The 19,332-nt window shown below is 42.6% G+C and overlaps 1 protein-coding gene across 5 annotated transcripts in view; it reads left to right on the top strand.

Annotated features, from left to right (window-relative positions):
• LOC123515401 (probable G-protein coupled receptor AH9.1) overlaps window positions 1-19,031 on the top strand; it is a 180,212-nt gene extending 161,181 nt beyond the window's left edge. For all 5 annotated transcript variants that reach the window (XM_045273943.1, XM_045273939.1, XM_045273940.1 and 2 more), the window contains 4 exons: window positions 5,197-5,317; window positions 9,029-9,330; window positions 9,990-10,525; window positions 10,769-19,031. In XM_045273943.1, coding sequence (XP_045129878.1) covers window positions 5,197-5,317; window positions 9,029-9,330; window positions 9,990-10,525; window positions 10,769-11,127 — 1,318 coding nt within the window. In that variant the 3' untranslated portion in view covers window positions 11,128-19,031. The remainder of the gene's footprint in view (window positions 1-5,196; window positions 5,318-9,028; window positions 9,331-9,989; window positions 10,526-10,768) is intronic.
• The last annotated feature ends 301 nt before the right edge of the window (window positions 19,032-19,332 follow it).

Below are 19,332 nucleotides of genomic sequence, written 5' to 3'. Positions count from 1 at the left end.
GCGCCATAGAGGATGTTCACAGGTTAGAAATGTGTGGCATTTCAAACTTGTTGCCTGTCAGTCTCGTGATATCTGAAAAAAAGAAAGAGGACAGAAGAATGAAGATGAATGAATAGATAGGTAAAATGAATTAAAATAGATACATAGATAAATTGGTAAATAAATAATAATGATAATGATGATACTACTACTGCTATTATTACTACAACAACAACTACTACTACTACTACTGTTACTACTACTACTACTACTACTACTACTACTACTACTACTACTACTACTACTACTACTATTATTATTATAACAACAACAACAACACTATTTCTACTACTACTACTACTACTACTACTACTACTACTACTACTACTACTACTACTACTACTACTGCTACTGCACCACCACCACCACCACCCACCACCACCACTGCTGCTACTACTACTACTACTGCTGCTACTACTGCTGCTACCACTACCACCACCACTACTACTACTACTACTACTACTGAAAAAAAAATAGAATAACTTCATAACAAGACGTATAAAAAGATGGCAATGGAAAACAAAGAAAAAACGAAAAAATGATTATAATTGAAGCTGAAATAAATTAATTAAATAAATCATCTCACTCATCCTAATAAGACAAAAGTTACGACCATTACAGAAAAAGGTCAACAAAAGCTCATCATGCAGTCTCACCTTATTTCTTATTCTATTTCATCCCTTCATCAACAAGATTAAAATAGAGTTCCTTTGCTGATTTCCCTATGTGTTGTTTACTACACATACCTCCTTCACTGTCTGTCTGTCTGTCTGAGAGAGAGAGAGAGAGAGAGAGAGAGAGAGAGAGAGAGAGAGAGAGAGAGAGAGAGAGAGAGAGAGAGAGAGAGAGAGAGAGAGAGAACTAAGAAAACGAGCTAAGAGAAGAAGAAGAAGAGGAGAAGGAGGAGGAGGAGGAGGAGGAGGAGGAGGAGGAGGAGGAGGAGGAGGAGGAGGAATAAGAGAAAAAAAGAGGTGGAGGAGGAGGAGGAGGAGGAGAGGAGGAATTGGAAAACAAAAATAAAGAGAACTAGGACAAACCGTAAGTGAAGGAAGTTCAGGGGAACAAAAACAAACTCTTGGCAAAATAGAGCACGGGTCAGTGAGTGAGTGAGTGAAGGTAAAGAAAACAGAAAAAGAAAACGAACGGAATGGAGAGAGACGAAGAAAAACCGACACACCAAAATAAATAAACACAAACAGCCAACCAGTGTCGCCACGGTCCAAATCCCACGAGAGGCGAGAAAATATGGTAAATAAAGCAATAAAACCTGGATGCTGCACAAAGGCGAGGAAGGAGAAATGGAACTCGTTAATGGAAGGATCAGACGAGGAGAAGGTGAATGACCTGAAGAACATAGAAAAAAGGGGAAGAAAAATAGGAGTTCTATCTAAAATCCAGAGGGAGAGAGGTGTTGATAGTGTCAGGTGGCGAGTTTCCCAGATACAGGCTTTTGCTGATTACTTGTCTTTGAATCAAGGAAGGCTGAGAGGCTGACTGAGAGAGGAAGCTGTTGAAATGGTGAGCTACAAGGGTGGACGCTTTGGAGTGAGAGAGAGAGAGAGAGAGAGAGAGAGAGAGAGAGAGAGAGAGAGAGAGAGAGAGAGAGAGAGAGAGAGAGAGAGAGAGAGAGAGAGAGAGAGAGAGAGAGAAGAGAGAGAGAAAAAGAGAGAGAGAGAGAGAGAATCAAGTGCAACAAAAATAGATAAAAGTAAAAAAGCAAGTCATAGTTGTAAAATTTTGCTTTCTTTTTTTTTACCACCACCACTACTACCACAATCACTTCCTCCTCCTCCTCCTCCTCCTCCTCCTCCTCCTCCTCCTCCTCCTCCTCCTCCTCCTCCTCCTCCTCCTCCTCCTCTTCCTCCTCCTCCTTCTTTCCTAATTTTCTCATGCTTTCTCGAGAAAAGACACAGGGCACTGGTAAACACTCATCTATCTAAGCGGCGCTGTGTCCTTCAGTACAAGCTTGCAGTTAACCCGTCTACTGGCTTACCACTTGGAGTACCTGTGTTGGTAGCTGAAATCACCGGACACTGGCCACACTCGAACAACCCAACACGTCTAGCTATTATCCTGGTGTGACTTGGATAGACCGACACTCTTTGGTTCTTCTCCAGGTGATAAGATGCATACAGTCCTTTCACTTCGTCATGTCTTTCAATAGGGATCAAGCTCTTACTTGCTTCTTCCTCCAGGTAAAGACTTAGGTTTTTAAGGAAGTTTTCTTTTTCTTGATCTCTTTTGCTCTATATGTTTTTTTTTTCTCTCTTTCTGTCTCTATTTATCTTTCCTTCTCTTTACCACACACACACACACACACACACACACACACACACACACACACACACACACACACACACACACACACACACACACACACACACACACACACACACACACACACACACACACACACACACACACACACACACACACACACACACACAGAGGTCATTTATTTTTTTCGGTGTCCCTGTTGTTCCCCAAATGTTTGTTTGTTCGTGTTTGTTTTATTTGTTTGTCTGTCTGTGTGTCAGGCTTGATTTTGCTGTTTGTTTTGTCGTTCGGTTACTTTATTTCTGTTTGTTTGTCGTTTTTGTTTGTCAGTGTGTGTTTTTGTGTTTCTATTTATTGATAGATTTCTCAGTTTGTCTGTCTGTCTGTCTGTCTGTCTGTCTGTCTGTCTGTTCGTCCATCTGTCCGTCTGTCCCTCCCCGCCGTGTCAACACCAGCTTCTCCCATCTGTGTCCACTATGGCTTCTATTGCCTTCCGAAGAATCTCATAAATAGACCCTCGTGTCTCCCACACGTTTGGCGTCCTTCCCAGAATCAACACGAGATCTCTAACTTTTCTTATCCTGTCTCTTCAGTCTGCTTTCCTTCCTTTTCTTTGGCTGACGTGGGAGGCCTCTGCTCTCTGCTAACCCTGAAAACGAAATGGGGATGTATTCATATTGAAACTTGTGGGTTTTAGTGTGTTGGTTTAATGGGAAATTCATGATCGGTGTCACTTTTGCTGTTCTCTAATATCTTTATATGAATGGAAGGAGACTGGAGGTCATATAGACATACAGTTAATGATAGTATGAGTTAATAATGACGAAAAACAATGTTAAAAGTCTCTTTTATTGTTCTCTGCTAAACTTTATACGAATGAAAAAGAAAATGTAGGTTGAATACAAACATAATAGAAAATAATTGTTTATGGTGACAAGAAATCAATGCTGACGACAGATTTATTGTTCTCTGCTAAATTTGACTTAAATAGAGGAAGATTTTAGGTTACATAGATGTACGAAAACAATAGTTTGATTTAGTGGTGTTCCATATACGTGACAGGAATTCAACGGTGATTTTACTCTTTAAGAAAAATAGGCATGTTAGTTCTAAAATCATGCGATCATTGTTTTCGACATGACGCGAAGATTTTATAGTGATATAAAAAACTTTGGAACAAAATGATAATCACTCATTAGTTGATCAGTTTGTGAAGGTAAGGGCTGAGGTATATAAGTTTGCCAACACCAGTAGAAAGTAATGACATCATAAATCAGAGGATTTCATCAGGATTATGGAAGGGAAGGGCTGAGGTACTAAATTTATCACTACCCATAAAAAAATGGTAATATATTAAATCACTTCTGCGCTTCAGAGTTACAGACACACTTCCTCCATTATGTGAAGTGTCCTGGTCGTTTCCTTCACATGTTGCCTCTACACCCTGTGCTAATTATTTATCACTGGTAGATGGATGGTCCGAGATCCTTCCTTCCATCCCATGCAGGAGGAACATGTAGCACACTCAGTTACTCTTTTTGTTTCAGTCTTGACATGAATCCAGCTAGCCTGCGTGAGATAAAAGAATTGTAACATCCGTTGATTCATGCTGTAGAACAATAAATACACTTCAGTTTTCTATGTTTTTTTTATTTCTTATATTTCATCTCGTGTCCTCAGATTTCACAACAGAGAAGACTGAACCATGAAAATGTTTGATATTTCTCGCAGGTCGAATATAATGTTACTTCCATTCAGATTTCTATCACTTACACTGCCTCCTTAGTGTTCCTGCAGATGCATCACCATACATGAGGAAGAGATAGACCAGTTAACCCTCGTATTAGAAACATGGTTATACAGAATGTACTACAAAAGATTAAATGGAGTTTACATGATGTTAATGTAAAATGAATACCTACTTAGATTATTAGAGTAAATTGCAACACAGGTTAAATAACTTTTCCTTTTATGATATCCTTGAAACTCCATATTGAAAAAAAAAAAAAAAATATATATATATATATATATATATATATATATATATATATATATATATATATATATATATATATATGTACTTTTCACGCTAATTTGATTATATCACTCTTTTGTATCTTCGTGCCGGTACAAAGGTGGCAGCCTTTGGTGAGCATGTGTCTTCCAACGTGAAGAGAAAATATTTTGTACTACATTTATATTAAGATCTTTTGCTCCACTGCCTTGTCCCATTGATCAAGCAATGAGATAGAACTACTTCCTTTTAAAGCCACCCGCTGTACCATTCAGTCCCTTACCAAACACTGTCACAATATCCCCCACCATACAGCCTCACAAGGACCAGAAAGTTACTATTGACCTTTGAATGTGATATGTTTCGTTCCTTCCTCCTCTACCTTATGTGGCTAGTAATAGCAAACATTCTAGTGCAGTGGTTCCCAACCTATATTGTACATGAGCACTTTCCAGATCACATGTGATTTTTATTTTAAATCAAATGGATTCATTTATCAGATAAAAAAAAATTGTCTTATACAAGATAATCTGGCATCGATCAGCCGGTGGAGAAGAAATAGATGCATCCCTCGCATTAAATCGAATTGTGTTCATTGTTGTTAGTTCATTTGTGTGTTCTATTTGTGAATAAATTGATATTTGCTGGAATTGAGTTCTTCTGGAACCAGGTGGTACTCGGGGATTGTACGGGACCTCCAAGTGGTACTCACTCAGGAAAAGTTTTGGGAACCACTGTTCTAGTGTGTGGTGCTTCTAAAAGCCTCTAATGCACCGAGTTCAAATATCCACCGTACACACACCTTCAGGAGGGATAGAAAGTTGGTGTTAACTACCGTATATAGTATGTATCGTTCTCTTCCTCAGGTATCTCATGTGGCTGGCTGTAGCGAACCTTCTGGTATGTGTGGTGCTTCTTCCCTTCACTTTGCACTCCCACGCCACGCCAGTTCCTTACGCCGCAGCTCTGTACTTCGCTCACATCGAGGTAAGCCCAGGGAAACTCTATCCCAACTCCATCAGTAGTTAGTGACAAACAGAAGCCATTTGATATCCTTAGAGTTCAATGTGAGAGATCCTGTTTAGTTTTCTTGGCGCGCGTGGCTGTTTGGGAGAAGAGAGGGCTGGGCAGTTGTATGGCCCTGGGAACAATGTGTGATGATAAAAAGGTTTTTTATGGTAAGGAGAATTGGTGTCTTGAGAGTAGTGGTGGTGGGTGGTGGTGGTGACGGTTGTTGTTGTTGTTGACGTTGTTGTAGTAATTGTAATAGCTTTGGTAATAGCGTTGTTATTGTTATTCTTTTTCTTATTATTATTGCTATTATTGTTAGTAGTAGTAGTAGCAGCAGCAGAAGCAGCAGCAGTAGCAGCAGCAGCAGCAGTAGTAGTAGTAGTAGTAGTAGTAGTAGTAGTAGTAGTAGTAGTAGTAGTAGTAGTAGTAACAGTAGTGGTAATAGTAATAACAATGAAACCAGAATAAAATTTCGACATGTGGTGCTATTGTAAAGTCAATACCAGGAACAACAGAACCAACACCAGTGACAGAATAATGCTTGACCTTGATGAGCTCTACCAGTGTGCATAGGTTCGCTTACTCTGAGACCCTTAAGAGATACAGGTAGAGACACAGGTAGAGATATGATACTGAATAATAGCCACGGGTATACAAGAGAAGGTAGATTGAGAAGTAAAGACCGAGGTGTATAGAGGGCGCAGGTAGATTAAGAGACAGACTAAGAACCATGTAGAAGCAGGATATCTGAAACCGTAGACACCGTGGGGCAGGTTAGGGCGTACCCACGAAAGCATTGGTAGGTCACGGGGATAAACAACACTAACAAGACCTTGAGCTGTCAGACTCCTCCAGTGCCGGACGCCCTCAGCTGGGCAGAGAGTGACGGCCAACCTAATATTTACCAACGGGGGAAGGAGAGGGTGCGTGGGCGCGGCGTGTTGGATGGGTGTGTGGCAGGGGACATCAAGGGGCGGCGTTCAGTCTCCACCTCACCTCCCATGAAAGCTTTTAGTTTACGTCTTTCACGGTCTTTCAGTATGCGCCTAAGTGTTGTGTTCTTAATGCAGTGACTGGTGGTGGCACTTGGCAAACACTTGGCAATTTTGCAGATTAGGTAAAAATTGAACGTACGTACCTTCACTGTTCGTTCAATTTCTTGGTTTTGCGTTTTACATCTCACAATTGTTATCTGTATCGTATTTGTACAAGATTACTTTATTCATTTGAGAGGCTTTGAGTGTTAGTGGCGTTTCAGTACTAGACCAACTTAAAGACAAACGTGAAATTATAGAAACTAAAAACTTGTCCATTTGTTCAGTACTTTTTGGTTTAAATTCAAACACTCAAATAATAATCCACATCTGTAAAGACTACTTAATTGAATTGAGAGGAAACCACGAGAGAGAGAGAGAATTAGACAGTAAAACACATCTTGGCTACCTTTTATAGGCTTTAATGGAAGTTATAGTCCATATAGGGGCTTCTAGTGGGTTTTCATGATTCTAGTAAAAATCAAATAAATATTTATCACATTCAAAGGCAGGAAGTATATATATATATATATATATATATATATATATATATATATATATATATATATATATATATATATATATATATATATATACATATATACATACATGAAAACCAGATTTATAATGATCACTGTGGCGTCTGAAAATAATCCTGGTTAAAATAACGCCATTAAGAAAAGAAGAGTAAAGTGTCCAGCATGAATGTGATGCCTGAGGAGAAATAAATAAAGAAAGGAAAGGGTGTACTGAAATACATCGCAAGTGAAAATGTAAATCGAGCCAAGCGTGAAAGTGCAGCGTAACGAGGAGAAAAATTAACAACAAGACGAGTATCAGGAAATATGATGCGCCTGAAAAATAAAATCAAGCGAACACGAAGGGTGACAAAAATTACATTCACCACCTAAGCGGTATAAATAGGGACGGACGAAGACGGGGAGAGAGAGAGTGATGCTTATCTGAAACTCTAGTGAGAGAGAAAAGATTAAGGACAAAGAGCACACAGATGAAAATATCCGAAGTGTGAGGCTTGGGGGAAAAGAATATATAATGAAGTGTTTGGGTTAACCACAAAAGCAATCAAAGGAAAGCGAAGATGACGACAATAAGGGATAGAAAAAAAAATAAGGACAAAGGAAGAGGATCAGAGAGAAAAAAATGTTCTGAAAATATCTATCAATACCCCAGAAAATAAATAACGGCGCCTACGATAAGGAACCTAAGAATATATAGAGGCGGGGGAGGTTTGGTAAGAGTGCAGAGGCGAGACAACAAAAGGAAAGAAGAAATGGACTGAGATGTGGCTGAGGATGAGGATGACGATGAGGAGAGCGAGAGAAAAAAAATGAAGGCTTAACGAGGAATTAGATGAGAGAGAGAGAGAGAGAGAGAGAGAGAGAGAGAGAGAGAGAGAGAGAGAGAGAGAGAGAGAGAGAGAGAGAGAGAGAGAGAGAGAGTGAGAGAGAGAAATAATAGCTACCATTAGTACTGCAACAACTACTACTACTACTACTACTACTACTACTACTACTACTACTACTACTACTACTACTACTACTACTACTACCACAACATCAACCAAAAAAGTAATTCCAACAATAACAGCACAACAACCATTATAACTACCCTGATACATCTTGAGATAGGAGTGATTGTGAGCAAGGAGGAAGGCGTGTAAACGTGACGGTAGTGCTAATAGATTGTGACGAGGAGAGGGAGACCAAGTGGGAGGGAGGCAGCTGGCGCCCTTGACAGACCCTTGTGTAAACAGTGAAACGAGGCGTGGGCTGGGAGGCAGAAAAGTAAGTAGAATGAGTGTAGGAAAGGAAAAGGAGGTGGAAGAGAAAAACGGATGGTAACAAAAGGCTTAGTGGAGAAGAGTTGATGACAGAAAAAAAAATATAAAGGGAAGATTTATATTTAGCAACATTGGTAATTCTTTTTCTCTTATGTGACAACTTTGTGTGTTTTCCGCTGTGATTTTCTGCTGTTTTGTTGTTTTTCTTTCACGTGAGAAAGTCTTTGATATTGTTGTTTTTACTTTTGTGTTGTTTTCTTCTTAGCTTCAAGGTATATCTACGTAGCGTGTCTGTGTTTATGTTATTAAGTGTGTGTGTGTTTGATCTGCTGCAGTCTCTGATGAGACAGCCAGACGTTACCCTACGGAGCGAGCTCAGAGATCATTATTTCCGATTTTCGGATAGGCCTGAGACCAGGCACACACCACACACCGGGACAACAAGGTCACAACTCCTCGATTTACATCCCGTACCTACTCACTGCTAGGTGAACAGGGGCTACACGTGAAAGGAGACACACTCAAATATCTCCACCCGGCCGGGGAATCAAACCCCGATCCTCTGGCTTGTGAAGCCAGTGTGTGTGTGTGTGTGTGTGTGTGTGTGTGTGTGTGTGTGTGTGTGTGTGTGTGTGTGTGTGTGTGTTAATCGCCTCACTTCACTTCACTTCCCCTTCACTCCTCACCAACAGTTCTTAATCTCTCACCGTTCCTCTTCACCTCCTCATCTCTCACCATCAACCCATCTCCTGTGTCTTCCACGTTCCTCACATCCGCTAGACCGTTTTCACCCTTCATGCCTCCTCATTACTGTCGTGCAACCATCGTCACCCCGCCACTCTCCCTCTGCAGGTTCCTGTGGGCAACGCACTCATCGCCTCCAGCGTGTACATCGTGGTTGGTCTCAGCATTGATCGCTTCGTGGCCGTGTGCTACCCCCGCACCTATCGCAACCTGCACAGCCACTATGTCGCCTCCGTCAGGATCGCCTTCTCCTTCATCATCGCCTTCATTATCTACATTCCTATGGCTTTCTATAAGATGGTGGTCCCCTCGGGCATGTCTCCCGATCGCTTCTTGATCAAGGAAAACGTGCAGGTGGTGTCGACAAGGTGGTTCGTGGTCTATGAATACCTCCTGGAGATCTGCGTCAGGTAGGCTTGTCAGTTCCAACTCCGCGTGCTTGTTTGGTCCTACATGTTGCCTTTATTTTCTTTCTTGTGTTCGTCTTGAGTGCTTCCTTTGCTTGCTCCTTTTTACTCACTTACTGAGTGGATGAAGGTTTTGCTTTAGCTTCAGATTGATGCTTTGGCTTTAAAACATCAAGATAAACCAAGCATGTGAATGGTGATAATTGCATGCACAGGAGTTTTTTGTGTTGGCATATCGAGCTGACGGTTCCGACTAGAGTTCCTCGGTATGCTGTGTCCTCAGTGTTTTGTATTTGTTTAGCCAGGACTCCTAGCATTTTATACCTTGCATTACGAAGTGAGACGCTCATTGCCTTGTATGTACCCTGACTATTGTGTGAAGATTGCTATCGATATCAATGTTCATTGTCATAAAGCTTGATGCTTGGAGTCTCGATCCCATGTAATTGAATGCCTAAAATGCATATTTAGAGGCCTTAAATGTTGTCACTAAATGCCTGAAGTTTTTTTTTATCGAATCCGTGAAGAATGACTGCTGCTATTTCTGTGGAACGTATTTACTAAGCACTTCATGGGTTAGAGTTACTACATGCTGCCTCACACAAATGCTTGATACCTTACTCATGCATACACAGTACAAGTTACAAGGAAAACTATTTCAGGTTCGCGCCGGCCGTGCTGCTTGGAGTCCTTAATACGTGGATCATCATTGAGTTCAAGCGCATCAGCCGACGTCGTCTCCTACTGTCTCGTGGCATGAGCTGCGAGGTGTCTGCCATTCCTTCCCAGTCGTATTTCGAGGGCAACGTCAATTCTACCGTGGTCAATCCCTCCCCCACTAACGGCCAGGTGGAAAAGAACACCGAAAAAGCAGCACCAATAATGGTCGCACCCTCCTCTGATTCACCTTTAGACGACAATACCGCTGCTGTCACCAATGTTGTGCAACCCAGCCACCCAGTCCCCTATACTGACAGTTACACCCTAGAGAAGGAAGACAACTTAGTAGATCCTCAAGGCCTCAACAATAACAATGGGCACGTATTGAGCGGGAAGTGCACTCCTGAAGGCGTCTCCACCCCGGTAGTAAATGGTTACAGACCGGTGTTGACGGGGGAGGAGGTAGGCAGTTCCAAGAATTCTTCTATCAACCGAGGCCAAGAGGAGACAATCGTTCTCTCCGCCATGAATGTCTCAGGTTAGTGAGAACTTTAGTGATGCAACGCCTTCAAGCTCACAGACGTTGATTGCATTGATCATCAGACTCCTCACTTGAAAAGACATTACAGTGTATATCTGACACTTCATTACCTCAAACATACTTATTACAGATATGACATTTAATCATTGCCATTATTAGTATTGTTATTGTGTGACATACCTGTATCTTTCCGTTACTGTGGATGTACCTCAGCTCACTGCTTCCCTTTCCGCCCCTCAGCGGCGCCGGCCCCTGTCCCGCCGCCCCGGCACGGCATGAGCGAGCGGCGGCACGACATGGAGCGGCGGCTGGTGCTGCTGCTCGTCTCCATCATCGTTGCTTTCTTCATTACCAACATTCCCGCCGCCATCCTCTCTCTCACCTTCAGTGACGACAAGAGGAAAGATCTCAACTTCCAAATTTTCCGCGCCATCGCCAATAATTTAGAGTTTCTTAACTTCGGCCTCAACTTCATTCTGTACTTCCTCTTCAGCAAGGACATTCGTAATGCCTTCACGGCCCTACTGCGCCGCACCATGGATAGGCTCAAGGAGGGACTGGAGGGCTCTAGTAATAAGTACGGTGCCACCAATCTATGATAAATTGGTGTGCCACCTTCCCTCGCTCGCTCTCCCTCCACCTGAACCTGCCAGGTGCTACACGTTACGTACTGTGAAACATTCCAACAAAACTATTGACTAATTTTCTACCATACCGAATATGTGGCTGTCAACTGTGTCCTCCCAGATTTAGTACATGTTTGAAATCAGATAGTTGTGCTTGCTGTGTTGTTGTGAATGGGGACAGTGGCAAGCGTCCACGTGTGGAGCAAAACTGCTGCATTCCCTTGTACAGCGCTTCCTCTTATCCAGAAAGAGGAAACGATAACCAAGTACAGCGATTTTAACCAGTTACTTGCACTTTCTTCATGTTACGCTGGTAATATTTCCCACGCATCCGTTTCGTCTGATCTTTTAGTCCCTCAGGTCACTCACCTGCCATGTGTTCCTTCCATTTGTTGTGCATCTGTTCAGCCAGGTGTTTGGCGTCGCTTAGCAGGTGTTGTAAGTTTACGAAATGCTCATTTGTATGATGAAAATCGGTGATTCTCAGTTAACAAGCGTTTTACCTTTAATCCTTTATCAAGTCGTAGAACAAGATGTAGAATTTTCTTATTATTTTCTCCGTGACTTTTGGTTACATAATGAAAGACATGTTAAGGGCAAGTATAAAAAAAAGCCCACTTCTGTGCCCCGTTAAGTAGGAAAGTAAGAAAATATCAAATGTATATATTTTTGTACACAAGTATCAGTAGAGTAGATCGTGTAATGTCTAAGATTTTCAAAAGAATTAGATGATCTGATTGGCTGCCTTGTGACTCCTGAGATGCAGGGAGAAGCTTGGAAGAGTCATAATTTATCGAAACCTGAAGTGTTGCTGTATAGTGACAGCTGCCACTCTTTGGCGGAGGAAGGAATGGTAGCCCAGCCACCTGTGCTTGGAGTATAGTTGCTGCTCTGTTCTGCTCCTTGTGGTACAAGCGCTGTGGTACAAGCGCTGTTGTCTGGCTCTGTACAATCACTGAGCAGTGATGGCTGCCTATCGGGTGGCCAAGAAATGCTCCCTAGTCTTGTGTCCCTCCTGCCAAGTCCTCACATGGCATGGATAGCCCTAACACTATGGAGGACAGACCGGTAGTGCTTCCTCCCTACCCACCCACTGTAACAACATGCATGGTAACAGCAGCTTCCACCTTCATGGCCAAGATCCACTATTGCTGCAACTTCTCCCTCCCACACCTCTGCAGCAGAAGAGAAGCTTTTTTTAATCTCAAGTATTCCCTTCGCTGCTGGTGTGCCCTGAAGGCTGCCTGGAGGACCACAACAGCTTTACGGTGCTGCAGAAAGCATCGCCGTGTCAGCCATATCTTGATGCAGAGCTGTACGACTACCACTGCTTGCTGGGACTTACGGGATTGTGCCATCACTGCCCGGCCCAGCTGCCTCTTCACCACCGCAGCAGTTTTCACCATCACTGCCAGTCTTTGCCGACACCTCCAGCCTCGGGTGTAGGCCTGCATTGTGAGCACGGCACGACGAGTATGGAGAAGGTGTTGTGCTGCATTCATGCACGCTACATCTGCTGTAGAGTTACTGCTGCCTGGTGCTGCTTCTGCTCCACACGCTACCGCCTCTCCTGGTCCAGCAGGTGGATGGAACATCAGCACCGCCAGTAGCTCTGCAGCACCACAGCAGCCTGGTTGTATTCTGCCAGCCGTCACCCATGCAGCAGCTGCCTCCACCACTGCTGCACCACCACAGGGCCTGCAGTCCAGACCCGCAGCTCCTCCAGGCGGCACTGAACCAGGCGCCTCCTCCATGCCACCTGCAGCACCCTGGCAGCCTTGATCTCCACATGAGGTCCAGCAGGCGGGCACACAGATGGGCAAGGAAGGTAGCAGTGATCCGCTCATCTGGAATGGAATTGACGGTGTCTGCCGATCGCAGCAGCAGCGGCACTCTGTCCAGACTGTAAAGCCTTGTCCTTGAACAGGGTGAAAAAAGAAATTTATTCCTTGGTTCATCTTCATCCTGCCTACAGCGTCCCTGGAGTGGCAGACGTCCCTCGCGTTGTTGTGACCCGGTGAAGCTGTCGGCGTAGTGTTATGTATGCATCCAGTATCATTTCTTCTAAGGGGGAGCGAAATCAAGTTTATTCCATGTCTGCTACATCTGTCATAACATTCATACCGAGCCGTGATACTCTTTCGTAAACAACACGGCAGAGAGTTTTCCACTTTTTTGAGTTTTGTCTGAAAATTTGATCCTGTCGCCATCCTTTTGAAATGGTAATACACGACCTCCAACCCTCCTTCGCTCGTTCTTCAGCCACCTGTTACATTGCCTCTCCTCAGAGGTCACCTTTACATCCCAGAAGCCACGGCAGAGAGTAACGTGCGTGAAAATCTGTTAACATCCACATCTTTCAAATGATTCCCCCACTAATGGTCCTCGATTGTGTGTCGCTGTGTCTTGTGTAGCTGAGCGTTTGTGTTATCTGGTCTTGAGGAAATGATAGTATTCTTTGACTATCCTTATTAAGCTGCTTACCCTAGGCCCTACAGTCTTCTTGGTTGTAAACACATGCTTTCCTCTCGGTGTTTCTCTAGTCAGCGTCTCTTTCACAATAGAAGACGTCGCTCGGGTCACTTCCGCGCCGCTGCCGCCACACCACCACTCCCACACTGCTGGCCTCGCGTCACTTGGTGTTAGTTTTGAATGGTGTAGTTGTTTATTAGTATTAACTCACTGCATATAGAGGACGGTTTTACATAAATCTTTCTACCTTGATTGTTGTGTCAAGTGCTATTGAAACAAGTGTCCGTTTGTATTGTGTGTGTGTGTGTGTGTGTGTGTGTGTGTGTGTGTGTGTGTGTGTGTGTGTGTGTGTGTGTGTGTGTGTGTGCTCGCGCGCGTGTGTGTGCGTAAGTCAAGCTATAACCTTCAGCTGCCTCGGTCAAAACTGTATCGGTAACTTTTAAAGCCGACAAATTATGGACGATGGAAAAAAAGAAAAGAAAAAAAAAACACGTCGATAATCTAATGTTTTCCAAGATTCACGATTAAACTGAATTAGCTCACATCACGGCGAGACTGATATAGATGATTAATTCGCCTCTTGCCCTTGGTGGAGTTTGGCGCTTGCCCAGGAGCCATGACACACACACTGGCCGTCACCCGCAACACATCACCCGCTGCGCCATATGCCTAAACGTTTCTATTCTCATTAGGACAACTTTCAAAAGCTCTAGGGTTGCTTAACTGAGTTCTCTTAGGTGTTGCTCTCCATGTGATTGTAGACTCTTTGTTACACCATCATTGTAGAAGCATAAAAGACTTGAAAAACTCACGTATTTCCATTAGAGGTTGTTCAAAATGGTCGAGGTACTGAATTAATAGCTATCTGAGGTTCTTGATATTGAACTCTCTTTTGGTGTTGCTTTCCTTAGTTACTCCATCATTAGAAGCATAGAAAGACTTGAAAATCTCACTTATTTTCGCCATAGTCTGTTCAAACTTGTGGAGGTACTGCGCCGATATAGTAATGTTTATTTGAGTTTTCTTGGGTACTGCTTTCCATAGACTCTTTGTTACGTCATCATTAGACACAAAAGGCTTGAAAATTTCACTTATTTATATTAGAGGCAGTTCCAAGTGGTTGAGGTATTTCGCCGATACGTTTAACCTGCCACTCTGCTACCCTAAGCTACCCTTCATACCCATCATTATAACAAACGCTAAAACCAGAACCTTGAACGCTTGAACCTTCCTCCCATTCATGCCTCAACCCCGACAACCTTAATTAACTCCTTCGCCGGCCCGTGTGTCATTGAGGTGAAAAATTCTGGTAACAAACGCCCACTCTATCATGATGTTTCTCTCGTTAAACTCCTTTGCTCCCGGCGTCTGTGAACCATAAACGTTAAGAAAGTTTTTACCGTACCCTATTATTTCTTGTAACTCTTTTTCGGTTTGCGTGTCTATCTATGTGTCTATCTTTTATTATATCCATATTTGTTTATGTTTGTGATTGTTTATCTAATAATCTCTCTCTCTCTCTCTCTCTCTCTCTCTCTCTCTCTCTCTCTCTCTCTCTCTCTCTCTCTCTCTCTCTACATATTCTGAAACGCTTCGGGCTCTCATAAAAATAATTTTCAAAGGACATAAATGATAAACAGGATTCTCATGAGTGTTTTCTTCACTGATGTTGTAGAATCCTTGCTAAACTGTCACTAGAATCAGGAAAACCATTTGAGAACCTCAGCACATAAAGAAAATAAAAGGGAAGCTGCAAAAAAAGTCAGCCTTGCACGCTGTAATCCCTTTCCTTTCAAATAAAACGTGTTAACACTCAAGATAAAATGCAATATAGCTCCCTGAAAATATTCATTATCTTAAACTCTACAAAATGTACTTTCTGAAGCGGACTTATTAAGGAACACTCTATTGGTTCAGTGCTTGATTTAATTTTTCCATGAAGATTTGAGAATTTGATCGTGTTTTCCAGCTTCAGTTTGAGATTAAATATGGATTAGCTGTCTCGAGGAAATTAAGTCAATACTTAGTGAACTTAAGGCGTTGGTGGCGCTTGGCTGCTGCCCAGAGAGAGAGAGAGAGAGAGAGAGAGAGATTAAAGTGGCCTGCGGGATTAGCCTCAGCATCGTGACGTAAGGGAAGGGAGGAGGGTAAGTCAGACCGATCATGGCCAAAGGAAACGAAAAAAGGATATCAACAGCTGGCGTGTTTCTCTTTGAAGTGAATGACGAGGAAGGAAAAAAAGTGGCAATTTGTGAAAGGTATCCAATTTTGACACGGTTCCACGCGTTTCTGATCGACCAAGTGAACTCCACTGCTGCTGCTGCCTCGCTAAACCTCATTCACTAAACGTCAGTCATACCACCACCACCACCATCTCCTATTTACGTAGTTCTATCCTTCGTACTCTTACGCGTTTTGACTTTTAACTGACTATTGTGAAGATCAGTAGAGATCTTCAGGCTGGTTTTCATGTCTATAGGTAAGGTTTGATAAGGTTTCTGCACTATCAAAGAGAAAATAATCTTTTTATGAGAACCTGGAAAGAAAAATATGTGCGCCATTTGAAAGAGTCTTCACTGCAAACTTCACCGCCACCACTAACACCACAACCATATTCAGTGCTGCGCTTCACACTCTTAATTAAACGCTTCGGTGCTGGAAACTCGACCACTTCTAAATGATCGTAGTGAAATTCATTAGGGATTTTCGAATATGCCTTCATGACTTGGGAAAGTTTGATAAGGATTCATCGCAGGAAGAGTAATAATGACAACCTGAAAAGTAATGTATTTACGGCTTGTGAAAGTAGTCGTAAAGGGAGTACAAAAGTGGTTGGAGAGGAAATCAATACGGTTTTTTAAAGGCGTGTTTATGACAAGGGAATGCTTTATAAGGATTCCGCGCCATCAGTGGGAAAAAGTATCAGAAACCCATCAAAATAATTTATGATATGAAACTATTCCTGAAGAGAGTACAAGGAGATTGACTTTGTACCGGATTCAGTAAAGCTTTATATTATACATCTATGAACGTGACAGTGACCCACCAAGCAGGAGAAAGGAAGAGCAAAGAGAAGTTTTATGAACGCAATGGAGGGAGACAGTGGTGATAGGTGTGACAGAGGACACAAAAATAGATAAATGATAAAGTGCAGACGAGTAACCAGCTATGCAGAAGGAAAGCAATTGGAAGGTTTATGAATGCAATGGAGGGAGACGTATTGGCGATGAATGAAATAGAGGACACAAAAAAAATAGATAAATAAATAAAATGTAGTCGCGTAACCAACCAATAAGAGCAAAGAAAAGGTCCATGAATGCAATGAAGGAAGACATATTGCCGATGAATGAAATAGAGGACAAAAATAGATAAATAGATAAAGTGTAGAAGAGTAATCCACTGTGAGAATATCTAACGAAGCAGCTGAGAGAAAATTATATTAGCCTCACTACTAGATATCCGCTGTTAATCTGCCTAAATCTCAAAACGGTGCAATTCAGTTCAAGGCCACAAACACTAGTACCACCACCACCATCACTACCACCACCAACAACCACAGTATAATCATCTTATTGTTCTTGTTCTTTTATTTTTTCTTCTTGTTCTTCTTATCCTTGTCCTTTTTCTTTTGTTCTTGTTCTTCTTGTCCTTTTTTTTCTTTCCTTTTTCTCTTTCTTTGTACTTTTCATCTTTTTACTTTCAGACAACCCTTATAGCTTTACATTTTAAGATTTTTCCGAGCAGTGATGTGAATAGAGACGGAAAATCAATAGGTCATTAAAGAATAAACCTTTAATGAACTGTACATAATCACATTTGAAGGTTCAGGACTTGCACGTTTATAGGAGACGAAAAAGAAAATAACAGTGGTATTTTTTTAACGTTAATACTTGTGGAAGAGAACCTTTACGAAACTCAGACACTTTGCCTAAGAGTGAGCGATGTCAGCGAGGAATTATTACAAAGAAAAGAAAAGAAAAACGTTCTCAGATACAGGGATGACTGTTCCAAGCGCCGCGTGTTCTTTATTCTTTCTCTCCTTTCTTTCATTTCTCTCGCTGCTATCCATGTTCGTTTGCTTCCAAACCAGACGTAAAATAAAGAGGGAAAAATCATCAGTCCTATCCTAGTGTGTGTGTGTGTGTGTGTGTGTGTGTGTGTGTGTGTGTGTGTGTGTGTGTGTGTGTGTGTGTGTGTGTGTATGTGTGTGTGTTTGTTTGTATGTTTTGTCATGATCACCGAGATCACCGCGTTACTAAGGCGCTGTGATGTTTGTGTACTTAAACATTCTCTCTCTCTCTCTCTCTCTCTCTCTCTCTCTCTCTCTCTCTCTCTCTCTCTCTCTCTCTCTCTCTCGGTGACAAGTGTGACACATTCCAGGTGTGTGTGTGTGTGTGTGTGTGTGTGTGTGTGTGTGTGTGTTCCAACACTCGCGCTTTGATTGCTGTGCTGTGCGCCCTGACACGCAATATATTTGATTGTTTCCAACATTACTGTTATTTTTCATTTGTTATTTCTTAGTCTTTATCTTTAATGTTTGAAGTCATGATCGTTATGATCGATATTATTACTTGTCTTATATCAATATTAGCTTAGTGATGCCTGCTTGCATAACACTGAATGAGGCCGGACCGTGTGCCGGAGCGAATCCCGCCTGTGTAGCGGCAGCGACACAGCAGCCTGCACCATTCACAGTGGCACTCCGTGAACCACGTGCCATAGCCCCAGGCGCAGCAGTGTTCTCAGCCAGCACAAGACACCAGCGTGAGTGTGGCGGTAATGGAGAGCCGTTATGGGAGGGTTATAGGGGGACGGAGGGACGAAAAGTGGAACAAGGGACTCCTAATTACAAGTGTGTATCCTCACTGTTGTTCATATATACGTACGTACTTCTCATACATTGTAAATACTGATATGAATAATCTACGAACACTGTAACTGTATTAAAGATAAAGAAACAATTTACTTGTTGTATTACACGTTAAGCTTGAAGGCGGTGGTCAACACTGTCAGTGACCTGATGGAGGGTGTGGCGCGGGTCACTGGGGTGTTGGGCAACCCGCCCTGCCCTCGCCCCGGGTCACCGCCGGCCGTAACGCGGCGCCGGGCCCTCGCCGCCTGGCCACGGGGCGCGGGGCGGCAGGAGCAGGCGGGTTTATATTCTTTTTTTTTTTTCAACCAAGTATACATGCAGATGTGTACTGTACCTGTGTGGAGGAGGTAAGGAGTACAGCCGATGGTCGTGCATTTATTTCATACTGTGTTCATTTCATCGAATGTCACAAGCCTCTTTCCGTCTTAGTGTAGCCTGATTGTCGCCTGTTTCTCATTCCACTCAGCCGCCATCCAGTGTTCTTCCAAGCGTCGGTGGCACTATGTACTTTAATAAATATTTTTCTTTAATACCACCTTTATTACTCAGCCCTCCTTTCTTAACCTTCAGGTGTGGTGAACAGACGCGGTGTTAGTTGTGCGTCCTCATTATTGCTTTGTAGTGTTTAACAAATAAGAAACCAGACAACACCACAGCACAGAAACTACTTAGAAATAATAAATGAATAAATAACTGATAGTCCTCATAGTATCCTCACATACATCGTCACTATATACATAAGACTTCTTTCTTTTCTTCCTACTATTTCCCCTCCTCACTCTTGGCCTCTTTCTTATACTTTCCTTCTTGAAATCTTACCCAACATTTTTCCC

This window comes from Portunus trituberculatus, chromosome 39 (genome assembly GCF_017591435.1).
Source record: "Portunus trituberculatus isolate SZX2019 chromosome 39, ASM1759143v1, whole genome shotgun sequence".
Taxonomy (NCBI): Eukaryota; Metazoa; Arthropoda; class Malacostraca; order Decapoda; family Portunidae; genus Portunus; species Portunus trituberculatus.
Note: the sequence above shows the minus strand (reverse complement) of the source record. Positions and strands in the feature narration are given on the sequence as shown.